The sequence below is a fragment of the Anastrepha obliqua genome, chromosome 6 (assembly GCF_027943255.1).
Source record: "Anastrepha obliqua isolate idAnaObli1 chromosome 6, idAnaObli1_1.0, whole genome shotgun sequence".
NCBI classification, from domain to species: domain Eukaryota; kingdom Metazoa; phylum Arthropoda; class Insecta; order Diptera; family Tephritidae; genus Anastrepha; species Anastrepha obliqua.
Genome location: NC_072897.1, coordinates 45,647,219 through 45,673,742, shown reverse-complemented (window position 1 = coordinate 45,673,742; position 26,524 = coordinate 45,647,219). Strand labels below are relative to the sequence as shown.

Here is a 26,524-nt window from a genome sequence, read left to right as displayed (position 1 = left end):
CACCTCCCCCGCAGCGAGCGTGTTGTGGTTGTCATCTGCCGGGTTGCGCTTTTTGAGGCGAAGGTGCACACTACCAACTCCCCAAGCCATCCGCCCGAATCGCGCGTAAAGCAGGTCCTCTGCCGGCTTGTTGATTTGGATAATGTAGTCCTGGCCACCATCAGCTATTGCTGGCTTTGCCACACTCAACACTTTCCGATCGTCTGTCGGCACGTCTGTGTTCTGTCTTTGTAGTAGTCACAGTGCATTTTCCGGTTTTACCACTCGCGGAATGAAAACCCTTGCCTTCGGTATTGAGGGAATGCAGCTGCGATCAAGAATTTCTAGTAATGCCCCCTGCCACAGGCCGTGAAGCGTTTTTACCGCTTCCTTTAGCCATGTGAGCGTGGGGCCATCCTTAGATTTTATAATTTTGACGCCGCTGAACCACCCTGCTCCGTCGAATGCTGGCATGGGTGCGCTCGGCTCTGCGTCCATTTTCGTAAACAGGGTTTCCAGTAGCTTCATTTCCATTACCTTCCACCCAGCTGCTCGCTACGGTCAGTGAGTGTTACTATGAGGTGTCTCTTGGCAATTTCACTGGCTGCTGCCGCTGCTTTCGACGTTATAGGTCTTTCGTCTCCGTTTTTCGGTTTAGCCATCTCGTGCCTGTGCTTCTGCTTTTTCGATGGCCCTGAGGCCTCACTATCCGCAGAACACTGCCTTTTGATGGCTAGCTCTTCTTCGATTCTGTTCGCATACTTCGGATTGGAGGCCCGCCTATTTTTGATCTCCTCTCTGGCCCAAGCCAACTGTTCCTCCTCTTGCTTCGTCAGGTTGGACTTGCTGCCAAATCGGTCACAAACTTTGATCGCGGCCTTGCGTCGAGCTTTGGCCTTCAGCTTCTCTTTATCAGGCTTAATCCTTGGCCTGTTCTTGCTATCCGAAGCAGCACCATTGGACCCAGCCGGAGAACGGAGATAGCAGAAGAGCCTCTTCCTCAGCTGTGTTTGTGCTCCCTACGCTTTCGTGGTCCGAGTCTTCGTGGACAACGTCACCTCCGCGCTGAAGAGCATTATGTGTGTGTTTGGCAGTAGAATTACGACCACTGAAGCCTGCTCCCGCTACAATGGAAGTTTTGTTGCTTAAATTTTTGTTTGTATTCATCTTTTTCGTACGACCACCTGCTAGACGAGGCGATCGCAGTGGTCTATTTTTATAATGGGGAATTCAAAACGGTCCACCACGGCGGCAAGGCCACAGTTACTTCCTAAGGCGACCCGGTGTTAGGAAGGCGCCGTTGAAATACAGCCGGTCTGGTGAACCCACTGGCTGCAAACCATCCAATGGGCACGGTGTCGCATAACACCCTGGATTAGGGGGGAAAGGGATCTTCGTCGGTACGGTGATCTTCTCATGGTGATTGGATGGCCACCAAGTACGCCGTAAAGCGAATGGATGTTATTGTTAAACTTAGCCAAAATACATATGTATATCCCACGATTTGTATCCTGGTCTATTACTTGCAAACATCAACTATTTCAGTGACTTGTCTGCTTATACTGCTTATACAAGGGGAGGGCTGCTTAATCTAAATACAAGGGCTTTTAAAATACAGGGCGCTTATTCTTATTAGATTCTCGTTATCTGCTTGTTATTTGTTTTTTACTGATAATTTATATTGTAATATATATTTATATTTATATTTTCATTCCAGGATTAGTTTTGTGTTTTAAGAAATGTTAAAGAAAAAAATTAACTATGTGCCAAAATAATCTTTTTATTTATTATATCCATGACTGACTATAATATAAGTTATAGTAGTATGTTCTTTTATTTATCATTATGTCATTGCATTTATTTAAATTTAATATGACATAAGGAGCATGAAACAACAATAGCAAGAACCTTATATCAATGATGCTAATGTTGGTTAAAGGAAATCACGTTTTGACTAAATAAGCAGGAAAACTTGACCAGCATGGAACCACGGCCGCACGAAATCGCTACTGAATCTTAGGAGACAGGATATGCGAAATGCGATAGGAGTACTAACAGAACATTGACTAATTGTAAGGCATGCAAATAGACTGGGGTACCACATAATGACGTTTGTCGAAGCTGTCAAGAAAGAAGAGGAAACCATGGAACAGCTCCTTTGTACATGCATCGCTTCATACAGAAAAAGGCTTTCAACGATCAGATTCCCCTTCTTTACAGCATTGAAGGGGTATCTTAAATATGGTTGTCGAAATTAACAAAATTCATTAAACCTACCGGTTGGTGCAGGGAAGAATCAAGAGTGTAAAGGACGAGCTTCAGTGATATCACAATTTGACAGCATTTTGTACCATTGAAAATTTCGAATCCATTCTTTTTTGTTTTCTCATAGTAGATAAATACTTAACTAAGATATATTTTCATATCTCATAGTAGATAAATACTTAACTAAGATATATTTTCATGGGAACTTCATTACAATATCGGTTATCATTAACTACTAACAATACCTTAATAATTTGTAAACCATACTTCTAATCGGTCAGCTCATTGCAGCATAGTAAAAACTCATGCCTTTTATGGAATATTTTAGTTTGATTACATACAGAATTTTAAAATTTTAATTTAGCTGATTTATTTCGGTCGATAAAATTTTTAATATTCGTACGTAAATTAAATGCGGAATATACAGGGTATTTCTGATGGATTTTAAAAAATATAGCAAGCACTTTTCCACCAACATCTTTGTAAATAAATTCGAGGTACATATTTACATATGTATGTCAAATGATGTGAAACTAGCGTTATGTAACGTAAGTCGAGCAATTGCTATTTGAAACGTGTTTTTAACCCGTGTTTCAGTATCCACTATTGTTTTCGATATTATACAATTGCTGATCCTTGAACTAAATCGCCGTAAAATATACACATCTGTATGAATAATGCAACGAATACATTTACTCGTAGCTTTACACTGCGAACAGATGCGTTGAAGTCTCTAAATAAAGGGGTTTCCAATAACTGCTGTTATCTATCGCTATCGAGAGATGATTAACAGTTTTTTATGGCCGAAATTGAATGGTATTGATCTGGACAACGTTTATTTTCAACAAGACGGCACTACGTGCCACACAAGCAACGAAACCATTGATCTTTGTGACTGTTTTCTTTGGGGCCACGTGAAAGAGAAGGTCTACGCCAACAGCCCAGGGTCGGTTCAAGACCTCAAAGATGGAATTCGTGAATTCCAGTTTGCAATTGGATTATGTAAAATTTTATGAAAAAGATATTGTCCTGTAAGCGTGGTCGTGGTGGTCATTTGCCTGATGTTATTTTCCACTATTAACGGCATACTTTCCTCTTTATAATGAAATAAACATCCGATCATTTGTATTAAAATATAGAATTTTTCTATGAATATCAAAATAACACCTCTTATTCGAAAACCCTTTAGAACTTACCATTGTTACCGGCAATCCACCAGCCCCGCCATTCGTATACGAATACGGCGACACTAGATATCCCATATTGAAGCTCGATGCATGGGATTCAAGTTTACCTGCAATTGAAAAAGTACATGTTATCATTTAGAAATACAAAAAAATGATTACAGAGCTAATCTAAAAGTTGTTAAGGCAATTGGGGCTACCATATTATCAACACGCGCAGTGGAATCGCCATTTTTGCGGCCTAATGGAGCATTCCATGAAAAAGTGGAACTCTGAACTGTTTTACAAATGTGCATTTCTTATATATATATTATTGCACGTACATAGTGAGATTATATTCTCATCTAAAATAATTTACAAAAGTTGTAGTGAGTATGTCTCCTTTTTTGTAAATACCGTTATTTATTGAGGGTAACAACAAGTCGGATTTTTTCATTAGTCTTTACACAACTTTTTGCGAGGTCGCTGCCGCTATTGTTCATCAGATAGAAACTAGATTTCTGTTCTTAGTTATAGCGTATGGTCCGCTGTATTTAACTGCATACTCATTTTTTTGGTTAAGTGTTTTTTTGATAAGAAATTAATCATAACGGAAAGGTAAGTTTCGATGTCCCATACGTGACGCCTAATTCCTTTTTCTATTAATAATTGTAAAATAAGTCGACTATACAAATTGAATTTTTCTGTTAACAGCTAACTTTTAGCGGTTTAAAAACTGGTGAAACAATTTTGTTTGAAATCGCTTTGCTTACAATATATTTTTAGTGATAGTAAAGTGTCTGTACGTGACGCCGAAGAATAAGTTATCTGAAATCTTCAACTTTTACTGGCGTTTGTAATAAACAAAGCCCTTTTTTGTACTGCAAATCTCAATAAGACTAAAAGATTGCGTGAGCTTCGTAAACGAAAAGCAGAAAATCTTTCTGAAGGTGAGTTAAAAGCAATTTCACTTAAGGAAAGGGATAAGAAGAGATTGCAAAGGGCAAAAAAGCGGGTTAAACTTAAAAATCCTACTGATTCTCCTGTAAGTACTGAATTTCCGTACAAGTCGAAACAGACTTTATCTAAAGCTATTCAAAAGTATCTAAAAGCACTGCCTCAATCACCAAGAAAGAAAAAAGCGGTTGTTACAGAACTAGCGCGTAAAATGAATATTGCTCTAGCAGAAAGCCCAAGCGTTAGCACATCAGGTGACGATACACGTTATGACGATGTGAAAGCATTTTACTATCGTCCGGATATTGTGTATACCTGCCCAGGCGCAAATGATTTCATAGTTGTTTGGGAAAACGGCATTAAGAAGAAGTGTCAAAAGCATTATTTGACTTTGTACCTACGAGAAGCCTTTTTCATTTTTAAAGAATTTTTCCTAGTATCGAGATTGGATTTTCAAAATTTTGTAGTCTAAGACCGAAAAACGTTTTGCTAATGAAAGACACACCTTCAGACTAGTGCAAATGTTTAACTCATGAAAATTTTATATTCAAATTGAAAGGTTTGAAACAAAATTATTGTAACGACTGGTGGACTATGATTTTATGTGATCCTTCTTTGGATTCGAAGTGCTGGAAAAATGAATGTGATACTTGTTCTGATGGCAAAAAAATATTAATTTCTATGGATTTAAGTACAATCTGTGTATGAAAGGAATGGGAAAAAAACTCAGAAAATAAACTACGTTTAGTAAACCACGAAACAAGTTCAGGTGAACTTAAAGAAAAATTGATTGATTCTATCCATATTATGATGAAGCATGTTAATTTAAAACGAGTTCAAGCCGGTGAATTTCAAAAAGACCAACGCAATGAAAATGTGCGAATCCTTCAAGTTGATTTTGCGATGTCTTTTGGCTGTGAATACCAGAATGAAGTTCAAGGCGCACTCTAGTCACGAACAAGTGTTCTTTTATTTACTGCTGCAAGTTTTTACAAAGGCAATTGCCAAACATATCTTATATGCTCAGATGCAAATTCGAAAGACAAGGATACAGAACTGTTTTCATCAATAAGTTGTTTGACTTGATGCATAAAGAAAATGAAGACTTACTTTCAGCGGAAATTATTTGGAGTGACGGCCCTTCATCGGAATTTAAGAACCGTTATATGGTTAAACTAACATCAATGTTGAGTGAAAAGTACAAAAGGCCCTTTTATTGGAAATATTTTGCTACATCGCATGGAAAAGGTGTGATAGATGGAGTTGGTGGAAATATCAAAAGACTGGTAAGAGAGAAAATGATGAGCCAAAATGAACATTTTGTTGTCCAATCAGCCAAGGACTTTTCTGATTTAGCTTCTCAATTAGTCACAAAACCCCGTGTGATTTATGTGCCATCCTCTGAAATTTATGAAAGGATTAAAAATGCATCGCCGTGGGACAATGCCAAAGCGATAACTGGAGTTTCCAACTTCCATTTTATTAAAACTGAGGAGAAAGTTGTCGAGTGCAGAAAACATTGCCTTTCCCAAGACAAAACTGTATTTACCTATTGATTTTTACATAATATATATATATTATAGATTTAAGTTGAACTATGTCCCGTACGTGACGCGACTTGTCTGTACGTGACAAATATAAAAAAATGTTTTTGAATTATAAATATGTGTTTTAATTAATATTTTTTTTCGCTAGCAGCAAGCTTGATTCTTAGTTATAATTTCCTCCGAAGACACTTTTTATGCACCTGTAATATATTCGCTGAAATCTGAATAAAACTATAACGATTTCAAATGTTGGTTGACTTGATATGTTCCGTACGTGACTTGGGTTGTTTGCATTTTTCTTCAGTATTTCATGACTTTTTTTAAATGTTTCTTCGCACTGTTAAAGACTAGTATATAATCTATTAAATTAGAGAAAAAAAGTATATACATATCTGATAAAACAATTAAGTGCTATATGTAATATAAACCGTAAAATTAGTTGAACTTGTCTGTACGTAACAGTGGAATGCACCTAATGAGCTGTAGCCATGCTCGCTAGCGCCGAATCCACTCGATATCTTTTTTGTTGTCGCATGCAAATTTTTCGTCACGACCCTTCGTAAACAATATCTATCAGCAAGTATTACAATACATAGCTTAATCAAATAAAATAAATATAGTAGATGTTAGTATCACAAACATGCATTAATAAACAAGCAAACAGAACTCATTAACAAACAATGTCTATCAGCAACTAATATAAATATAAAATATGTAGTATGGATGCAAACATTCAAACGAAATGCAGTTTCAAAATACGAGGTATGTTCCAAAAATAAGGTGAATGTTTAAAATTTTGCGGGCTACGTACATTCGATTTTCGATTATTATTATTTTTTTATGTTGCATACACCTCTCGATGATTTGTTCGCGACTTAAGCAATATAGCATGTTTAGTTTGTTTGTGAGAGGCTTAAATAAGACAAATATTTTGCGTGTTCGGGGAATTCTGCTATCGAAAAAAATGGATCAAAGAAGTTGCATCAAATTTTGTGTAAAAAATGGAATTAAGTGCTTCAAAACACAGTGGTATACGGTGAGAGTACTCTGAGTCAAAAAAATGTTTACAAGTGGTACAAGCATAAAAGGTCAAGAAGATGTGAATGCCGACGCTCGCTCTGGATGCACCAGCACATCAACAACCGATGAAAACGTTGAGAAAGAGAAAAAAATTGTTATTGAGAATCGTCGAATCACAATCGAAGTTGCTCAGGATGTGGCAGCGAAGTGCCTTGTAAAATTGCTGAATTTTGACTAAACCCAGCATCGCTCAGAAATTGTTGAATGACGTCAACTATGATCCAGACTTGCTTAAAAGGGTCATAACTGGTAACGAATCATGGCTATATGGTTATGACATCGAAACCACAGCCCAATCATCCCAACGGAAGAGTCCAGGAGAGCCAAGACCAAAAAACCCACGCCAAGTTCGATCAAAGTTCGATCACAAGTTTTGCTCACTGTTTTCTTCGATTACCATGGCGTAATGCATCAGGTGTTCTTATCACAAGGTCGTACGGTAAAAAAGGAGTATTACCTTGAAGTTATGCGCCATTTCCGTGCAACAATACGAAAAAACCGATCGGAATTGTGGAAAAAAAATGCATGACTTTTGCATCACGATAATGCGCCCTGCTAACTCATCTTTGCTTGTGAGAGATTATTTGGGCAAAAACAACACCTTTGTGCCTAAGCCTAAGTATTCTCCAGATGTGGTCCCCTGCAACTTTTCCCTGTTCCCAAGATTGAAAAAAGGACGGCGTTTTGCGACGATTAAGGAGATTAAAACCGAATAGCTGAGAGAGCTCAAGGACTTACGAAAAATGCAAATCAGAACTGCTTCGGAGATTGGAAAAAACGCTGGCACAAGTTTATTATATCTGATGGGGAGTACTTTGAAGGAGATAAAATAGAAATTGATGTATAAGTAAATATATTTTGAGAAAAATTAACACACCTCGTACTTATGTACATATGCATGTTAGGATGTCCTTAAAATTTGAAGTCACTATTTTTTACGCATACCTTCCTTAAAGTTTCAGTAATAATAATAAACTGAAAGAGTAAAGAGCTTAAGCTCCGTAAATAAAGTATTATTTTTTTTATTGAAAAGATTCTTAAGGATCCTTAACTGGCACAGTCTGTAGGATCTAGCCCCGAAGGATTAGATCGAACGCAAATCCTTTAAAAAAAAGGGGCTTTTTAAGCAAAAATAAATCTACAATAAAAAGAAACGCGAAAAAAAACATTCAACAAATCTAAAATAAAAGTGAAAACAAAACTACAGAAGAAAAATATTATAAAAAAAAATTTTTAATTTAAACAAATAAAATTTTAATTAAACAACAATGGAAGCAGGAAAATCAACGGAACGAACTCCAACAAATAGTTCAGCTAACGAATCAGCAGCTAATGAGTCACCAATAGCCATATCCGAAGTTTTAAAAGAAGCTTCGAGGATAAAGGAGTACACAGGAAACAAGGGATATGCATTATCATCATTCATAAGAGAAGTCGAACTTTTCATTCCAATACTTGAAAACACCAGTCCACAAGAATACGTATTTCAATGGTGTATTGTTAACAAAATTCAAGGAGCAGCATTAGACGTCGTACGAACACTGGCTACAAATCAAAAAGGAGTTAATCGCGAACTTTGGCATTAGGGAAACTTACTACCAACTATACCATCAAGCCCTTTCAACAAAAAATTATAATGTAAGTCAATATTATTTTAATTTAAGTAACATTTTAAGCAAATTAAATGAAAAATATGAGCAAGACGTAGAAAAACCTAGTGAATTTAATCCGAAAATAAATGAGTCTATGATTTTAAAAACTTTTCTAAATAACATTCCACCTTACTAGATTTGAACAACACGGACAGACATCAGAACGGATGCAAAATCCATTCAGAAAAAATTCTTATAATCATGTAGAACCAATGGACGTTGATCATATCGAAGGAAATTTTCAGTCACAAGTCTCAAAACAAACTTACCGATAGTAGAATTAACCATTCAAAATATTAAAATCAGGTGTTTAATAGATACCGGATCGTCAACCACTTTGTTAAACGAAAACCTAATATACTTCCAGAATATAAACGTAAAAGATTAGATAAACCCTTACTTTTCAAAACATTAAACGGACAAATTAAATTAGAATATGAAATAATTACGGATGTTCCAAAAGAATTTAATGACGACAACTTAATGTGTTGAAAGTTGACCAATTTCAAAAATAAACCATTCGATGCCCTCATAGGACAAAATATTTTTAAGATACTAAAAGTAAACATTAATATGGGTGAGGAACATGCTGAAGTAAACGGAAATAAAATAAAGTTTTGCAATGCTTGCCCATATGAATATGAAAATATTCATACGTTAGAATGTTCAAGAATTGAAGAAACAGGCCATTTAGGCCACTACGAATTTATTTGTATGCCTTTTGGACTAAAAAACGCACCATCTACATTCCAACGACTAATAAACTCAGTGCTAAGAGGCCTAATAAACCAAATATGCGTAGTTTACTTAGATGATATCCTTATTTTCAGTACAAGCTTGGAAGAGCATGAAACAAACATTCTAAAAGTATTTGAAATACTAAGGAAACATAACCTCAAAATCCAGGTAGACAAATGTAAGTTCTTTTCAAAAGAAACAGAATATTAAGGTCATATTCTAACCACATGTGCCATCGATCGAAACAGATGATAATCGGACGGCGCAATATCTGGAGAATATGGCGGGTGGGGTAGGTTTTACCGGGTTTGGCAACGTTGGACCGAGCATTATCTGCTGTAGAATCACTTTTTCATGCCTCTCCGCGTATTGCGGCCACTTTCCGCGCAGTGCTCGGCTCAATCGCATCAATTGATGTCGATACCGATACCCAGTGATGGTTTCGCTTGGTTTTAACAGTTCATAATAAATAACACCAACTTGGTCCCACCAAATACATAGCATAACCTTCGCAGCGTGAGTACTCGGTCGAGGGGACGACGTAGAAACATGACCGGGCAGTCCCCATGACTTTATTTTCTTTGGAGTGCTGTAAAGAATCCATTTTTCATCACTCGTACCGATGCGATGAAGAAACCCTTCCTGTTTTGCCGCTGGAGCAGTTGTTGACAGGCGAAAAAACGACGTTCAACATCCCTTGATTTTAATTCATAAGGAGCCCAAGTCCCCTGTTTCTAAATCACGCCCCAAAGCATGCAATCGCTTGGAAATAGATTGGCGGGTAACTCCTAATACTGAAGCAAGCTCTTCTTGCATTTGACACGGATCCTCATTGAGTAATGCCTCCAATTCATCGTCTTCGAAGGTTTTTGGCCTTCCTTCACGCGCACACTCGTCAACATTAAAATCACCATCTTTGAAGCGACGGAACCAATCTCAGCACATTGTTTCACTTAAAACAGCATCTCCATAAGCTTTTTGTAGCTCTCGATGCGCTTCAGCCGCCGTTTTTTTTTTCAAATAGAAGAGGAAAATCAACATTTCCCGCAAATGGCGATTGTTCGGAACAAAATCAGACATGTTCACAAAACCAAAAGTATGTATATGATACCAAAACAAAATCACTAATGTGTCGAAGCAGTTTATTTTTAATATTTTTCTCGAATACTTTCCGCATTTCTCATTTTTTCGCAAATTTCGTGCTGTCCCTTGAGTGCTGAAAAAATTGTCACCCTATTCTCAATGTTTTCAAAAGATGCTATCTTTTTCATTTCTTTCTTTTTACAGCTTTTTTATGGTAATCGGATACTACTATATTCTTTGCACGATTCCCGTATTAAAATGTTTTTTATATTATCATTTTACTCCGAACTTATACGTATTTGTATGAGCTCATAGGCTTCTGCATATCGATCATATCTAAACAGTTATAAAATCATTAGAAGGCAGAACTTTTTAATGGATGTTAGAACGAGCGGTGTGGAAATGGAGCGTTAGAACACATCCTGTGTTGAACATACTCGTGATATGTGTTGATTTTACATTATTTACTTAGTGTTTTACAATTACACGTGTCAGAACATTGCGAAAATTCTATCGCAGTATTACCAGATTATTTAGTATGGAAACCCATACTGGGAAATCTGCATGTGCCTTATCGGCCACTGAGGGTGGCAAAAGATATAGAGAAAGAAAGCATTTAACAATAATAAAAGGGCAAAACTATCAAATTCCGAGCGATATAAAAATATGATGAAAAGATACTAAATCAAAACATGGAAAGTATTGTATGTAAGGCCGAATGGACAAAAACAGACATAAAAAGCAAATTATATAAAAATATTTTCAATTTAATTTGCGATGTGTGTGATAGGTTGTGGTGGATACCTGAAACTGTTAAGGCTGCTTTAGCTTAATACAAATAAAACCTGATTCTTATAATGTATGCAATTTTTTTTTTCAATTGCAAAAAAAGTGCCCACAATGGCTAAAACTAACGGATTTGCGTCTCAGTTTTGATGAATTTTTTTTTTCTGTGAAAAGTGAATAAAATGTTTGTGTATCGCACTATAAAACATTACAATGATACTGGTAGCATTGCAAAACGCTATAGAGGTGGGCCAAAAAAACCGCAACAACACCAGAAATGGTTCGAAAAGCGAAGACTCGACTTGAACGAAGTCCACGTCGAAGTGGGAGAAAAATGGCTAAAGAACTGAAAATATCGCAAGACAGCATTCGACGCGTATTGAAAAATGAGTTCAAGGTCAAGGCTTACAAGTTCCAAAAAGCACACGATCTTTCAGCCCAGCAAAAAAAAGTTCGGTGCGAAAGTGCAAAGGAGTTGTTGCGCTTGCACGAACGTGGCGAACTTCCTAACATTGTGTTTTCTAATGAAAAAAATTTCACAATTGAGCAGTTCATAAACACTCAAAACGATAGTGTTTACTTGACCGAACGCTCATATGGGAATCTGAACCCACGTATGGCCACTCGAAGCAATTTCCCATCGCAAGTAATGGTTTGGGCCGCAGTGACCGCTGATGGACGCTCTCCAATCGTTTTTATCGAGCCTGGTGTCAAAGTGAATGCGACTTATTATCGGGAAAATGTTTTAGAAGCTGCTTTAGAGCCGTGGACACGCAAACATTTCGGTCGCACGCCAACAGGACTCGGCACCGTCTCATAAAGCTCGTGTGAACCAAGAATGGTTAAAAAATCATGTTCTACACTTCATTTCGTCCACTCAATGGCTTTCGAATTCGCCAGACGCAAATCCGATGGAATATTCCATCTGGTCCAATTTGGAGAGCAAGGTGAGGACTAAAAATATGCCAGTATGGATGCGCTGAAAAAAGCGATTATACAAGAATGGGCCAAAATACCTCAAGAACACATTCGTGCAGCATGCAACTCATTTTTTGACCGTTTGAAGGCTATACTCAAGGCAAAAAGTGGTCATATCGAGCTAAAGGGAATATATGTTAAAATTTTAATCATTTTTGAACAATTTTGTCTTTGAAATCAATAAAAACTAATTTCACACAAAAAAGTTATGGTGTTTTGAATAGGTAACACTTCATATCGTTCACCCTGTACAATCCCATTCCGGCCACTTTTCTTTGAAAGCTCGATTCAAACGCATTAGCTGCAGTCGGTAGCGATCGCCAGTGATGGTTTTAGATGGTTAAAGGAGTTCATAATAGATGACACCGTTCTGATCCCACCAGATGCACAATATAACCTTTGAAGCATGAATCTTTTTTTTCGCTGTCGATGAACCTGGTTCACCTGGCAGGCTCTAACATTTTCGGCGCTTAGGATTATCATAATAGATCCACCTTCATTGCCAGTGAGGATGCAATGCAGAAAATATTTTCCTTTCAATCGTTCAAGAAGCATCTCACACGTCACCAAACGTCTTCAATATCCCTCTGCTTCAATTGATGTGGCACCCAGTTACATGCTTTACCGTTTATGTTTACCAACGATTGATCTCTCAACATCCAACTCTTTAGACATATATTCAAGGGTTCGACATGCGTCTTCATCCAATAATTGTTGTAGCTGAGTATCTTCGAATTTAGTCGGTGCCCCTTCGCGAATTTTATCACTCACATCGAACTTGCCACTTTGGAAACGTCCAAACCAGTGATTACCGTAAATATTGATCAATATACGACACGTTTGAGCTGCACTTTTCTTTAAAAGGTAATAATAAAGCATGACTTCCGCAAGTGTTTTTTTTTTCGGGACGGGCGTAGACATTTCTGACGTCAGATAAAAAAGGATCTTTACGCTTCAAACCAATGTCAACTACTGCGATCGAGACCTTATAGGTATATACTCCTTCAAATCACCAGTTATTACTAGAGGGAACACAAAAATAGTATCAGCAGCGACACCTCTTTTGCGGGGGCGGAAACTTATTCCCATACCCAATATATCCCGAAGAATCGAGTCATTTGCCAGTTCTCGATCCCAACGCAGAACGTTTAATATCGCCAATGTTGTCTTGACGACTAGGCAAATACGGTGGTTCCCGGTGCCAATAGCTAAAAGAGACATCAGAGATAGTTTCGAAAAAGCCGTCGATAGTTCTTCGGAAAGTGAAGATGGAGTGAAGGTAATAACAATATTAAATATCATACGTAATAAAGCCAGAAATACAAGATTATGAATATGATATTGTAAATGGATTTTTGGCAGATGTGAAAAAAATGATCCAAGTCTTGTTATTAATAAAGCGAGTTTTGTACAAGCTAATACATAGAAGCAGAAAATTTTACAAGAACAATTTTATTCTATTGCATGCAATATAATTACAAAAAACTAATCACATTTGCATACATTGGAAGCATATTCGGTATTTGTGTGAGTAATTTGGAAGATTTTGCGGCAAAAAGAATTTTGGATAATATCAACGCTTTAGAGGGCAAACGTCCGGGCTTCATTTTGTTGCCAACTGTTCAATATAATTTGCACGCGAAGAGTTCTGATTTGTTTAAGGCAATACTCGAAGGTTTTATCAACGACTTGCGAAAATTATCTACAAAGTCCAATGAATTCTAGAATAACTTCGCATCACAAAATATTCAAATGGATAAAGGTAAGAGCTTGAGTGTTTATATTCGCAATACAAAACCCAATGTATTCGGTATAAAATTTTTCACGACTCAAGCCCCCCAGTAAAAATTTCGCCAACAGTTAAAGAGCTCAAGCGGAAAAAATTGATTGAACGTAAATGAAAAAAAAATTGCACAACCATCTTACAGTCACGTTCACGTTATAAAGTTTACTGGCTTCAAAATAACAATTTGGATTTAACTATTGATCTTTTGGGCTACGTTCCACTGAAGCACAGGCATTAAAATATGTATGATATATCTACATATGTATATATAAGCACATATCAAACATCTGAGTATTTTCAACCATCCAAAAAATTTAAAACTTCTAATGACGATGAAACGAAAACACCGAATATAAATTTTAAAACATTCAAATATAAATATTAAAGTAAAAATAAAATAAAACAAGTACGATTTTTTACTCTTAAATTTTATGGATTAATTGCATGCAAAATCATTTTCAATGAGAACGTCGTTTGCGTGTTGACAAGGACTGTAGATTTTTTTATCTGCATTATGAAAGCTGTATACGCTCTTTTAACTCGGAGTCTTCCTCATATTTTTAACTAGAACTGCATTTATCTTCCTTCGATATTTCCGCGATTTTTGTATTCTGCTTTCCAACTTCTATTCCCTAATTCACTTTCCTTTTGAATAAACGTAATAACAACACGATTGCTATTGTTTAGGAATATATTAATAAATATGCACGCCCTGCTTGAACCTCTGCCACAATAAACATGGAAACAAATAAAATTGAGTAAGTATTGAACCAAAACATTAATTTTAGCTGAAAAGGAAAATTATTTCGTTTTCTATCTTTCTATAGACGTGGTGACTACATGTGTGACTACTCTTCTCCATTTGGTTCGTTGCGCTAGGTTTCAATAATTCTAGTTGTACCATCATGGTAGACGCATCTGTGACTGCTTCCAGAATATTTTTTAGTTAGCAGAACGACCTGGATTTATATCCGATCAAGAACTGTCACTTCAGTATCATTCTTAAAAAGTTTTGCCAGGAATTTTTTGTGCTGTTACAACACAAACAACATCAATTGCTACTTAAAGTATGATACGTTCGCATATGCATTAATTACAATTAAGTCCATAAAATTAATCTACCCGTTCACATATGGCAGGTTACCTTCAAATTGACAATCAGCTAGCTATCAATACTGTTGTAAAAGGTTTTTCGACATAGAAATTATTTTGGTTATTATTGGCAGCAATACGCATTTGAAATTCAATATTACATTTTATAATAAGTAACAAGAGGGCACACGTCTATGGACACACGCTCTTTTTCTGTTATATGAATGCATAGTTAATAATACCTAACAAACATTTTATTAGAATTATGTCTAAAAGAGTGTTTTCTTTGCCGGCATCTATTTTATTTAGTGTTTACTTTCACGTTTTTCTTTACACGCGTAAAAATAACGATGTATTACACAGAAAACACAGGGCTATATGTCAAAAAGTATGGTTATTATCTAGGATTATTTTATAATCTCAGATTTTGGGAGAGAAATTTTGTATAGGAAATCTCAATTTTTAACTACGGATTGGGAGTTAAGCACGAAAGTATATCATCTACTTATATGTGAAAGTGTTATTACATATGTAACACATGGGCTGCAAAGTCCCGGGCCTAACAAAGAAAAAATTTTTTTCTCCAAAATTAGCTTTATTCGTCAAAATAGCCTAATTCATTAAGAACAACGCAATCATTCCAGTGCCGCTCTAACATTTCAATCCCACTTTTGTAGAACGATTTATTTTTTGCCTCAAAATAGGGATCAGTTTCAGCGATAACTTCACCACTTCACAATAACACCCAGTAGGAGCCTGGTGAATCTGGTGAATACGGTGGATGTGGGAGCAATTCGAAGTTCAATCCATGTAGTTTTGCCATTGATTTGATTGACTTGTAGCACGTTGTGTTGTCTAGATGAAACAAAACAGTAAGCAAACACGGCATCCACTTTGAACAGAGCTTTCTCATAGTCAAATACTCATACAATATAAAGCGAACACGTTCTTTTGATATATTCACGATGTCAGTTAACTCACGCAACTTCACTTTTCGATCATTCAGAACGATTATGTATAATAGAATATTTTGATGTTTTCTGGTGTTACCGCGTCTTTAAGAGTCCACTGCGTTGTACGTCATCGATATCTGTACGCCCACGTTTGAATCCAGCAAACCACCGTTTTATTGATGTTTCTTATGGAGCGGAGGCCCAATAAATCTTTCCAAACCATTGTTTTGCTTGAACGCTATTTTTTCCTTTCAAGAAGCAGTGTTAAATTAAAACACGACGTTCCTTTTGACTCATAGTTTTGCAAATAACAAAAGTAGCGTCACATTTGTTATGACAGAACATGATGCTATTACATAAAAAGTAACACTGCCGCAATTATTGCAACTTGAACATAATCGTTTGCTCGATAGAACCTCCGGCTGACAGGGCTTGAACGTATGTAACATACATATGTACTTACAGCCCAATTCTATGCACTTGATAAATTCACCATCTTTCTGTGTCAAAAATAAAAAGCTCTTTTCTTGATAAATTGTCAAGATACAAAGAAATGCCCTTGACAAATAAAACATCGTTTTAATCTTTGATTATTGTGGTACACAGTTCTGTTAAGTGGTTTGTTAAAATTGGATGAAGATATTTTACTATTACTTTTGTTGTTACAAGAAGATTAAGATTATGAAAATAAGCCTAACTATCGCCTATGGTTTGCGAGATGCCAGTGATCAATTTTCCTTAAGTGAAAACACGTTTATGCAAAATTTTCATCTGACACGTGAAGTCTGTCGGCATCTCATTCATGACCTGAAAATACATGATGTTCAAGAAACTTCTGTGCCTATTACTACATATAAGGTTTCTGGCAACGTTAAACTTTTTTGGACATGGCTCCTACGAAAAATGTGTAAGTAATAATTATAACTTCCCATGAATTAGTCGTCCCTTTCCGGAAGTTTGCGGGCTGTGGCAAAGCTCATTATAAAGGTGCAGGGAGCGCAAATACAGTTTCCCAGATCGGTTGAGGAAGAACATTATGTTAAAACTGAGTACGTATACTTATTTGTATATTTAGAGAAAAATATGTATGTTTCACTTTAACAGTTTGGCTTTTAATTCAGATTTTTCAGGAAATTTGGCATAAAAGGCACAATAGGAGCAATTGGCTGCCCTCATGTTGCTATTATTGCTCCACCTGGAAATAATGTTGAACGCCCTCTTAATATATATTTGAATAGAAAAGGGCTCCAAAGCATTAACGTCGAAGCAGTAAGTTTTCTTTGGTCTATGATAACGCAAATCAAAAGAATTCTGCATTTGTTAAGTTCGTGGCCACTGTTTATATTTTACATTTTCAAATACTAAATTTCCGGGAGCAACACATAGCTCTGGAATTTGGGCAACTTCCAACCAATAAAATATATGTATGTTAAAGAAGATTCCATTTCGCACTATGAGCACAGCTGATATTATAATATTCACCACGTTGTTGGGAACAGCGCCGAGTAGCAAAGCTTGAAGTTTTCTCAATAAATTAAAAAATTTGCAAAAACTTTTTACTTGATACACATCTTGATTAAATATCAATATTTTGCTAATTTGTCAGAATAGGGCTGTTAGTCTTGTCATAAATGTTGTGAAAAAGTACATAGGTTTCTAGAATTCGCAGGGTTTGAAGAAGAACGCGTATAACAGTCAAATACGGGCAACGTTTTCCAATTGACACATATTCTTTGCAATAATTTATACACTACTTTACAATCAATAATTTCGTTTAGATCTAAATATAAGGTTGTCAAAAATGTCTTGCGGTATTTTTATTGAATTTTCAATTGTTCATAAAATTGGTTATAATAATGCGATTTAAGTCAAATATGCGCCGTTTTGTTCGATGACGAGTTCCCAACGAGATGCCAACTTCACAATGCCCCTCTTATAGAAGCTCGCTTCCCTATTGTCAAAAAACTCGGAGAGCCAATTTTCACAGGACTCTCTTGTGGACAACTTCCGACTACCAAGCTCGTTCGCCATGGACACAAATAGGTGGTAATCACTTGGTGCGAGATCCGGACTATACGGTGGATGCAAAAGAACCTCCCATCCGAGCTCCCGGAGCTTCTGGCGCGTCACCAAAGATGTGTGGGGCCTGGCATTGTCCTGATGGAAGACAATTCGGCCTCTGTTGATCAAAGATGGCCTCTTCTGCATGAGTGCTGCATTCAAGCGGTCCAGTTGTTGGCAGTACAGGTCCGAATTGAGCGTTTGGCCATAGGGGAGCAGCTCATAGTGGATGATTCCCTGCCAATCCCACCAAACACACAGAAGAACCTTCCTGGCCGTCAATTCAGGCTTGGCCACCGTCTGGGCAGCTTCACCGCTTTTCGACCATGACCGTTTGCGCTTCACGTATTCGTAAGTGACCCACTTTTCATCGCCAGTCACCATCCGCTTCAAAAACGGGTCGATTTAGTTGCGATTCAGAAGCGATTCTCATGCATCCATACGGGCAAAAATGTTGTTTTGCGTCAAGTCGTGTGGCACCCATACATCGAGCTTCTTTTTGAATCCAAGCTTCTTCAAATGGTTTATAACGGTTTGATGACTCATACCCAGCTCTTGGCCGATGCTACGGCTGCTACTATGCCGGTCTCTTTCGATCAATTCAGCGATTTTATCGCAATTTTCGACGACAGGCCTTCGGGACCGTGACGCATCTTCGATCACCTCTGCACCAGAACGAAAACGTTGAAACCATCGTTATGCGGTGGAAATGGAAACTGTATCGGGTCCATAAACTGCACAAATTTTATTGGCAGCATGAGATGCATTTTTGCCTTTATCGTAGTAGTACTGTAAAATATGCCGTATTTTCTCTTTATTTTGCTCCATGTTTACGACGCTATATCTCACGAACGACTAAAAGCAAACAAAAATTAATCAAACACGTGTTAGCACGTGAAAAGAGCTTTCCAAAAAGCTCTAGCGTGAACCGATGCGACGAATACAACTAGAACTACGCGCTTGCAAAGACAAGCTTACGGAAATACCGCAAGACTTTTTGGCCAACCTTTATTAACAAAGGACAGTTTTAACCCATTTTCGGCAGCTGATCGATTTTTCGACCACCAACTTCGGACTCCAATATATCAGAAACTAAATGTAAATTTATTGATCAGTTTTCACAAGTTTTAAATTTGGAATTTAGTTAATTTCTAGAGCATAATTTTTTAAGAAAAAGAGGTTCAGGGCAGATTTTTCTAAAAGAATGAAATTATCACTATTTTTACGTGCAGATGAAAAAATAATGAAAAACAAAAAAACAAATAATTGCTAGTAATTTATTGTGAAGAGAAAAGATGAAATTAAGAGAATCAGAAAAGTAACATATCGATATTGCAATAATTTTTACTGTTTCATGGACGTAAACTTTAGTGGTCGAGAAATCGACCGCAGGCCAGGAACTGTCATGTAGGATAGAACAAAATCTAGCAATATTTTTTTCTTATTGAAAGAGATGGAAGTGAGTATCTTTGTGGTATAGGAAAGGTACTACCCCCGCAGGGAAAATCACTACTAGTGAACCAAAATTCTAGTTCAGCACTAGTACCTTACCTCCAAAATCGAACCTGTCCTATATTGGATGGTACGGGACTATTAGAAAATACCTACAAATGGAACTAGTTCTCATTCGTCTAATATCGAAGGGTGGAACTATCCTAAAGGGATGCAGCGGTGGAATGTTGGCATTCCGCTAAGATTTTTAGTTTTAGAGTTTTTCGCTTGAATATGCTTTCTATCTGCGCTTCGCATATTCTTTTTCGTAGTTTCGGTCGTATAAAAGCACATTTTGTGTTTTCATATTAACATGGTGCGCCTGACGTCATTCAAACCTGGGAGCTTGTGGATATAACAAATAATGGTAAGTACGTTTCATTTAATCATTCAAAGAAATTCGACGCCTTTAAAAATAATTTAAAATCACTAACACAGGAAAATCAGTATACTCATTTCTAAAAAATGTATTTTCATTGCCTAAAATAGACTGGTTCTTATTTGGCGAATATAGAACTAGTTCGGAAATACCGAAACGGTAGTGCAGCAGGAGCAATTTCGATTTCCTATGACATCGCCATGTTAAATTCACCAGTTTACATACAAAAGAGATTTATCGCGAACTAGTAGTGGCGAATAACGTACTTGAGGCGTACCAGTTCAGAACTAACTAGACTATTTCCCTGCAGGCACATTATGCTTTCGTACTTCTAAAATTGCCAATTTTTAAGCTAGAAATCTGGCAGCTACTTTTGCTATTTAACCTTTTTGTATTATATATTTATCTCGCTCTATCCAACGTAACGTAAAATCTGAATGTGTAATTCCCCGAAATGATTTTTTTTGATTTGTGTGATTCCCCGAAATGATTCTCTTTGATTTGTGTGACTGCCCGAATGGCTTTTCTTTGATTTTATAATTAATATAATTATTATTCAACAATGTCTATTCGTAAATCCATAAACATGTGTGAAATTATGGCCATTTTAAATGAGCCATCTTCAGATGACGAGGAGGATCATGCTATTTTGAACTCCAATGAAGTCGACGTGGTATACATTCCACCAGCTAACGTGGATAGCATGACTGATGAAGAAGATCTGGAGGATGACGCAATTCAGCTAAATGACAACAATAATGACTTAGTAAATGAAATCGCGGGCACTGTCGAGCTGCAGTACTCAAAAGAAGTGGAGAATATTCGAAAAGCAGAAACTGACCTAATTGGAACTGGAAATCCATCAACTTCCAACGCATGCGGTAGGCTTAAAAGTATATCTGATTTTGCCCGTCCCATATGGCGAAAACCCAGAGATTTTCAATACACAAGGACCGCAATAAATGTGGAAGCAATCAAATTGGAAGAAATGTTTTCTGAAATTGGTAAGCAATCAATCCTTTTTTATACGTCTTTTATACATATATATAATTGCACCATTTTGTAAGCTCAAAATCCCCCTATAATCTCTTTACATTGTTTTTTGATAATAATATTATCACAAATATTACCACTTTCACAAATGAGTATGCAAACCAACACAATGCTCCAATTAACATCACGCCAATCGAAATACGTAGGTTTATTGGAGTTTTGTACCTATCGGGGTACCATACTTTGCCACACATTGACCACTACTGGCCTGTTCGACCGGACATGGGGGTTCCAATTGTGGAGCAGGCTATGAGTCGTAATCGGTTTAAAAAAATTAAGCAGTTTTTCCCATCTCGCTGACAACACGAATTTAAACGCAGCAGACCGTTTTGCGAAGGTTCGTCCTATTAATGACGCTCTCAACAAAAAGTGTATGCAGTTTGGAGTCTTTAGCCATAATCTCTCTATAGACGAACAGATGATTCCATACTTTGGACGCCACTCCCGCAAAATATTTATCAAGGGAAAGCCAATCCGGTTTGGGTTTAAAACATGGTGCTTATGCTCTGAAAGTGGGTACTTATTTTCTAGTTCATTGTACGGGGGAGCAGCAACCCCTCACGATAAAACTATTGGTCTAGGCGCACAAATAGTCTTAGACTTGCTTGCCAACGTATCTAACCCTGAGTGCCAAATCATTTTCTTTGATAATTTTTTCTCTTCATACCATCTAATGCGCCTTCTGAACGAACGTCGATTTTTTGCAACTGGTACTACATATACGCGAAAATAGAATGGGCGATTCTCCTTTGAGAAATTTAAAAAAAGAAATACGAGGAACATTTGACCAACTACTTGATCATCAGCAAGAAATATTGACTGTGCGGTGGAATGATAATGCTGTAGTCAATGTTATAACTAATAACTCCACAGTCAATCCAATTATTAGCACTAAAAGATATTCTTCTTCTTCTTAATTGGCGCGATAACCGCTTACGCGATTTTGGCCGAGATTAACAAAGCGCGCCAGTCGTTTCTTTCTCGTGCTAACCGGCGCCAATTGGACACACCAAGTGAAGCCAAGTCCTTCTCCACCTGATCTTTCCAGCGCAGAGGAGGCCTTCCTCTTCCTCTGCTACCACCAGCTGGTACCGCATCGAATACTTTCAAAGCCGGAGCGTTTGTATCCATTCGGACGACATGACCCAGCCAACGAAGCCGCTGGATCTTTATTCGCTGCGCTATGCCTATGTCGTCGTAAAGCTCATACAGCTCATCGTTCCATCGTCTGCGATATTCGCCGTTGCCAACGTGCAAAGGTCCAAAAATCTTACGCAGAATCTTTCTCTCGAACACTCCAAGCGTCGCTTCATCGGATGTTGTCATCGTCCAAGCTTCTGCGCCATACGTTAGGACGGGCATGATGAGAGTCTTGTAGAGTGTTAATTTTGTTCGTCGAGAGAGGACTTTACTGCTCAATTGCTTACTTAGTCCAAAGTAGCACTTGTTGGCAAGAGAGATTCTACGTTGGATTTCAAGGCTGACATTGTTATCGGTGTTAATGCTGGTTCCTAAATACACGAAGTCTTTTACAACCTCAAAATTATAACTGTCAACAGTGACGTGGGTGCCGATACGCGAGTGCGCCGACTGTTTGTTTGAAGACAGGAGGTACTTCGTTTTGTCCTCGTTCACCACCAAACCCATTCGCTTTGCCTCTTTATCCAGTTTGGAGAAGGCAGAACTAACAGCGCGGTTGTTAAGGCCGATGATGTCAATATCATCGGCATACGCCAGCAATTGTACGCTCTTATAAAAAATTGTGCCTGAGCGATTAAGTTCTGCGGCTCGTACGATGCTCTCCAACATCAGGTTAAAGAAGTCACACGACAGCGAGTCACCCTGTCTGAAACCTCGTTTGGTATCAAACGGCTCGGAGAGGTCCTTCCCAATTCTGACGGCGCTGCTGGTGTTGAGCAACGTCATCTTACATAGCCGTATTAGTTTTGCGGGGATACCAAATTCAGACATAGCGGCATACAGGTAACTCCTTTCCGTACTGTCGAATGCAGCTTTGAAGTCGACGAAAAGATGGTGTGTGTCGATTCTGCTTTCATGGGTCTTTTCCAAGATTTGGCGTATTGTGAATATTTGGTCGATGGTAGACTTTCCAGGTCTGAAGCCACACTGATAAGGTCCAATCAGTTGGTTGACGGTGGGCTTCAGCCTTTCACACAATACGCTCGCTAGAACCTTATAGGCGATATTTAGAAGACTAATCCCGCGGTAATTGGCACAAATTGCAGGATCGCCCTTCTTATGGATTGGGCAGAGCACACTTAAATTCCAATCGGCAGGCATGCTTTCATCCGACCATATTCTGCATAGGAGCTGATGCATGCACCTTACCAGCTCCTCGCCGCCATGTTTGAATAGCTCAGCCGGCAGTCCGTCGGCGCCCGCGGCTTTGTTGTTCTTTAACCGTATTATTGCTATTCTCACCTCGTCATGGTCGGGTAACGGAACGACAATTCCGTCGTCAACGATTGGGGTATCGGGATCTTCACATTCTCTATGACATGCGCAGCTGTCACCGTTTAACAGGTTCGAGAAGTGTTCCCTCCATAATTTAAGATTGCTCTGTACGTCAGTCACCAGATCGCCGTCTTTGTTCTTACAGGACAACGCCCCGGTCTTAAAACCTTCTGCAAGCCGCCGAATTTCTATTAAAATCACTATCCCGCAGCCAAAAGTTATTCAAGAGTATAATCATGGCATGGGTGGTGTGGATCTCCATGATAATGCGGTGGCAAATTATAGAAGTTAACCTCTCATCAGATTAAGACTTAAAAAAAATATTTTTTTATGTGCTCATAGGTACATCTTTACTTTATTGAGTCTAAAACGAACTAACTTAAATTTGACATTTTGTTCTTAACCTAAGTTTGCGGCGGAAATGTTGTCACATGCATCAAACATGTGCCATACCTGTTTCCCACGATTTCTGACTTTGGGCGATATGACAGAAATTGCCTCGCGCGTGTGAACGTCAACTTTACTTTTTGTGGTTTAACTCTTCCCCCTTTAGGTTCAACAGGGTCCTCACTGTTGTGATGCGAGGTACTGGGAATGTCTCCTTTATTATTTTTTGTTCGTATTTTTATCTTATAGTTCCTTCTATTGGAGTATGTTTTATAAGATATGTAGTAGACCAATAATTATGGCAAGGATGATGAAATTAGTGGTTAGACTTGCACCGTATTTGTACTCGATTCCTCTCAACTCTTGGGTATTAGTAATATGTAATTCTTTCAACATCTGTAAGGATAAGGCTTTCTCGAAGACATTTGTTGCATTTGAAATTTGTGCTATTGCAGGTAAAGGTTTAGCGGCTGATAGTTGTTTGCTCTTAAATGTTTGATTTTGTACCATGATAGTGGAGTTACTATGGTGAATTAGGAAGGTTCCTTGTAGTGACACGGATCTATTATCGATAGTTAAGTCTCCGCTGGGATCATTCAGTAAAAAATATTGGATGTGATCTCTTCAATCGTCGGCAAATGTTGATTGTTCGTAGTGATGCATGTCGAAGGCAAGCTTTTATTAAATTAGGGATACAACTAGAGCTAGTAATGTTAACAAAATTTGATGTTTTACAAATCGATATTTCATTTAAGGTATTACAATCCTTTTTAATTCCTAATATTTCATTTTCGCACAATATTATATTTTCAAACTCCAACTTAATACTAACATTTTTGATTTTTACAGGTTTTAATAACAATTTTTTGCAACTATTTTAGTCTGTTAATGGCAACAATACAATGTACGACAAAGTTGACTGGTTTGAAGCTATTTTACTTCGCTAAATTTCAAGGCTTCTATTAGGTTTACAAAAGGCATCTTTAGTTCTTCAAAAATATTTGTAGTACTGTTAATTTCAAAATTTGATAAAATAAAGGAATTGATAATACCGGCTTTGGCCCACTGTATTGAGTAATCTATCTGAACCAATTCCTCTTTAATTATCTTAAGTTTGTGGTCTAAGTTTCGGATAACCTCTTTTTTTGCTATTTCACTTGACTGGACTGTGTTTAAAAAGGTATTTGTTATTTTTGAAATTTCGTTTAATCGATTAATGGTTAGCCTATTTATTATAACTTGCTTGTCGTTGTTGTTCAATAAATTGTTTGTCTGATCGGATATTAATTGGAAATCGTCGTGGTCTGGTGTGCCTGCTAGCCATTTCCAAGCAGTCCCAAGGATGTTCAATGATGGTTTTCGTCTCGGTTTAAGTCCACTAAGGATGTTTTTAAGCAGTTCTATGTCATGTTTGAGGAAGGGGTAACTGTAATCCTTCTGGGTCACGTAATTTTTGATTGTAGCTTCTATTTCCAGGATCGCATCATACTGGTCAAGGCTAATTGTATGTATGAGTTTAAATGTACCGGTTTGTAGTAAGGTAATTCCCTTATCGATTGCGATTATTTGGGAATTGCTGTAGTCCAATATTTGGGTTTCGCAGAGGCATGTCATCATTAGTTTAAGGAGGAGTGCGAGTCCTATAAGGATTGTTATGTTGTTTCCTGTGAATAAAAGCAATTCTTATCAACCAGGAGTGGGTTAAATCCTTCTTTCCTAGTTACATGTTTCTATCTAGTTTCTTATTAATCCTTTATATACTATTCTTCCTGAGTTTGTAGTAACTGTGCTATTTTTATTTTCCGCTACAATTTTCTCTGTATAACGACAAGAGAGTTTATTTCCAATTCTTTTATTTGTCTTAACGAATATCAAATCGCCTACATTATAGTTTTTGTACGGTTTTCTTTTTTTGTTGTGATAATTTAGATCATTATCCTGCTTGTCTTTGAGCCTCTGAATGTTCTTTTGCTTTTCAGCTTCGATTTGGAGAGGGTCAGACATTACACGTCGTCCGAAAAATAGTTCTACAGGCTTTTGGTTCGTGGTAGACTGAATTGAATAATTGTATGATCCCTATCTGCCTTCAGACAACGCATTATTTCTGATAAAGTGCTGTGGAATCGTTCGATTTGGCCGTATACTGTGGACATTTGAATATTTCTATATTTAATTGATCTTCTAAGAGATGCGCTATCGAGGCTGATTCCAATGATTTTTCATTGTCAATAACTATTTTTCCCGGTATCCCGAAACACATCAATAATCTTCTAAGAGGTTCTTTAATATGTTGCGTAGCTCTTGATTTAACTAATTTCACCTGCGCATATTTGGAAAACTTGCGGTCAGTATTACTCTGTCATTTGTAAAGTAAATGTCTAAATGTACTATCTGTCCGGGGTATTGCGGAATTGGTGTCGGTTGAATAATTGGTTTTGGAGGGTGTCTTTCATATTTTTGCGTTTTACAAATTTTACATTGTTTTACTATGGAGTCTATTTTTGCTTGCATTTTAGGAAAGTAGAAGCTGTTGCTTATTTTCGCGTGAGCTGCGATGTGCTCGTTTGTGTTCATTTAGGATTTCATTCTCTTTCTGAGCTTCATCTGTCAAGTCAGTTA

General features: G+C 37.4%; 1 protein-coding gene across 2 annotated transcripts in view; it reads right to left on the bottom strand.

Moving 5' to 3' along the window:
* LOC129249916 (protein pangolin, isoforms A/H/I/S-like) overlaps positions 1–26,524 on the bottom strand; it is a 250,261-nt gene that overhangs the window by 86,356 nt on the left and 137,381 nt on the right. For both annotated transcript variants that reach the window (XM_054889579.1, XM_054889580.1), the window contains exon 4: positions 3,441–3,538. In XM_054889579.1, coding sequence (XP_054745554.1) covers positions 3,441–3,538 — 98 coding nt within the window. The remainder of the gene's footprint in view (positions 1–3,440; positions 3,539–26,524) is intronic.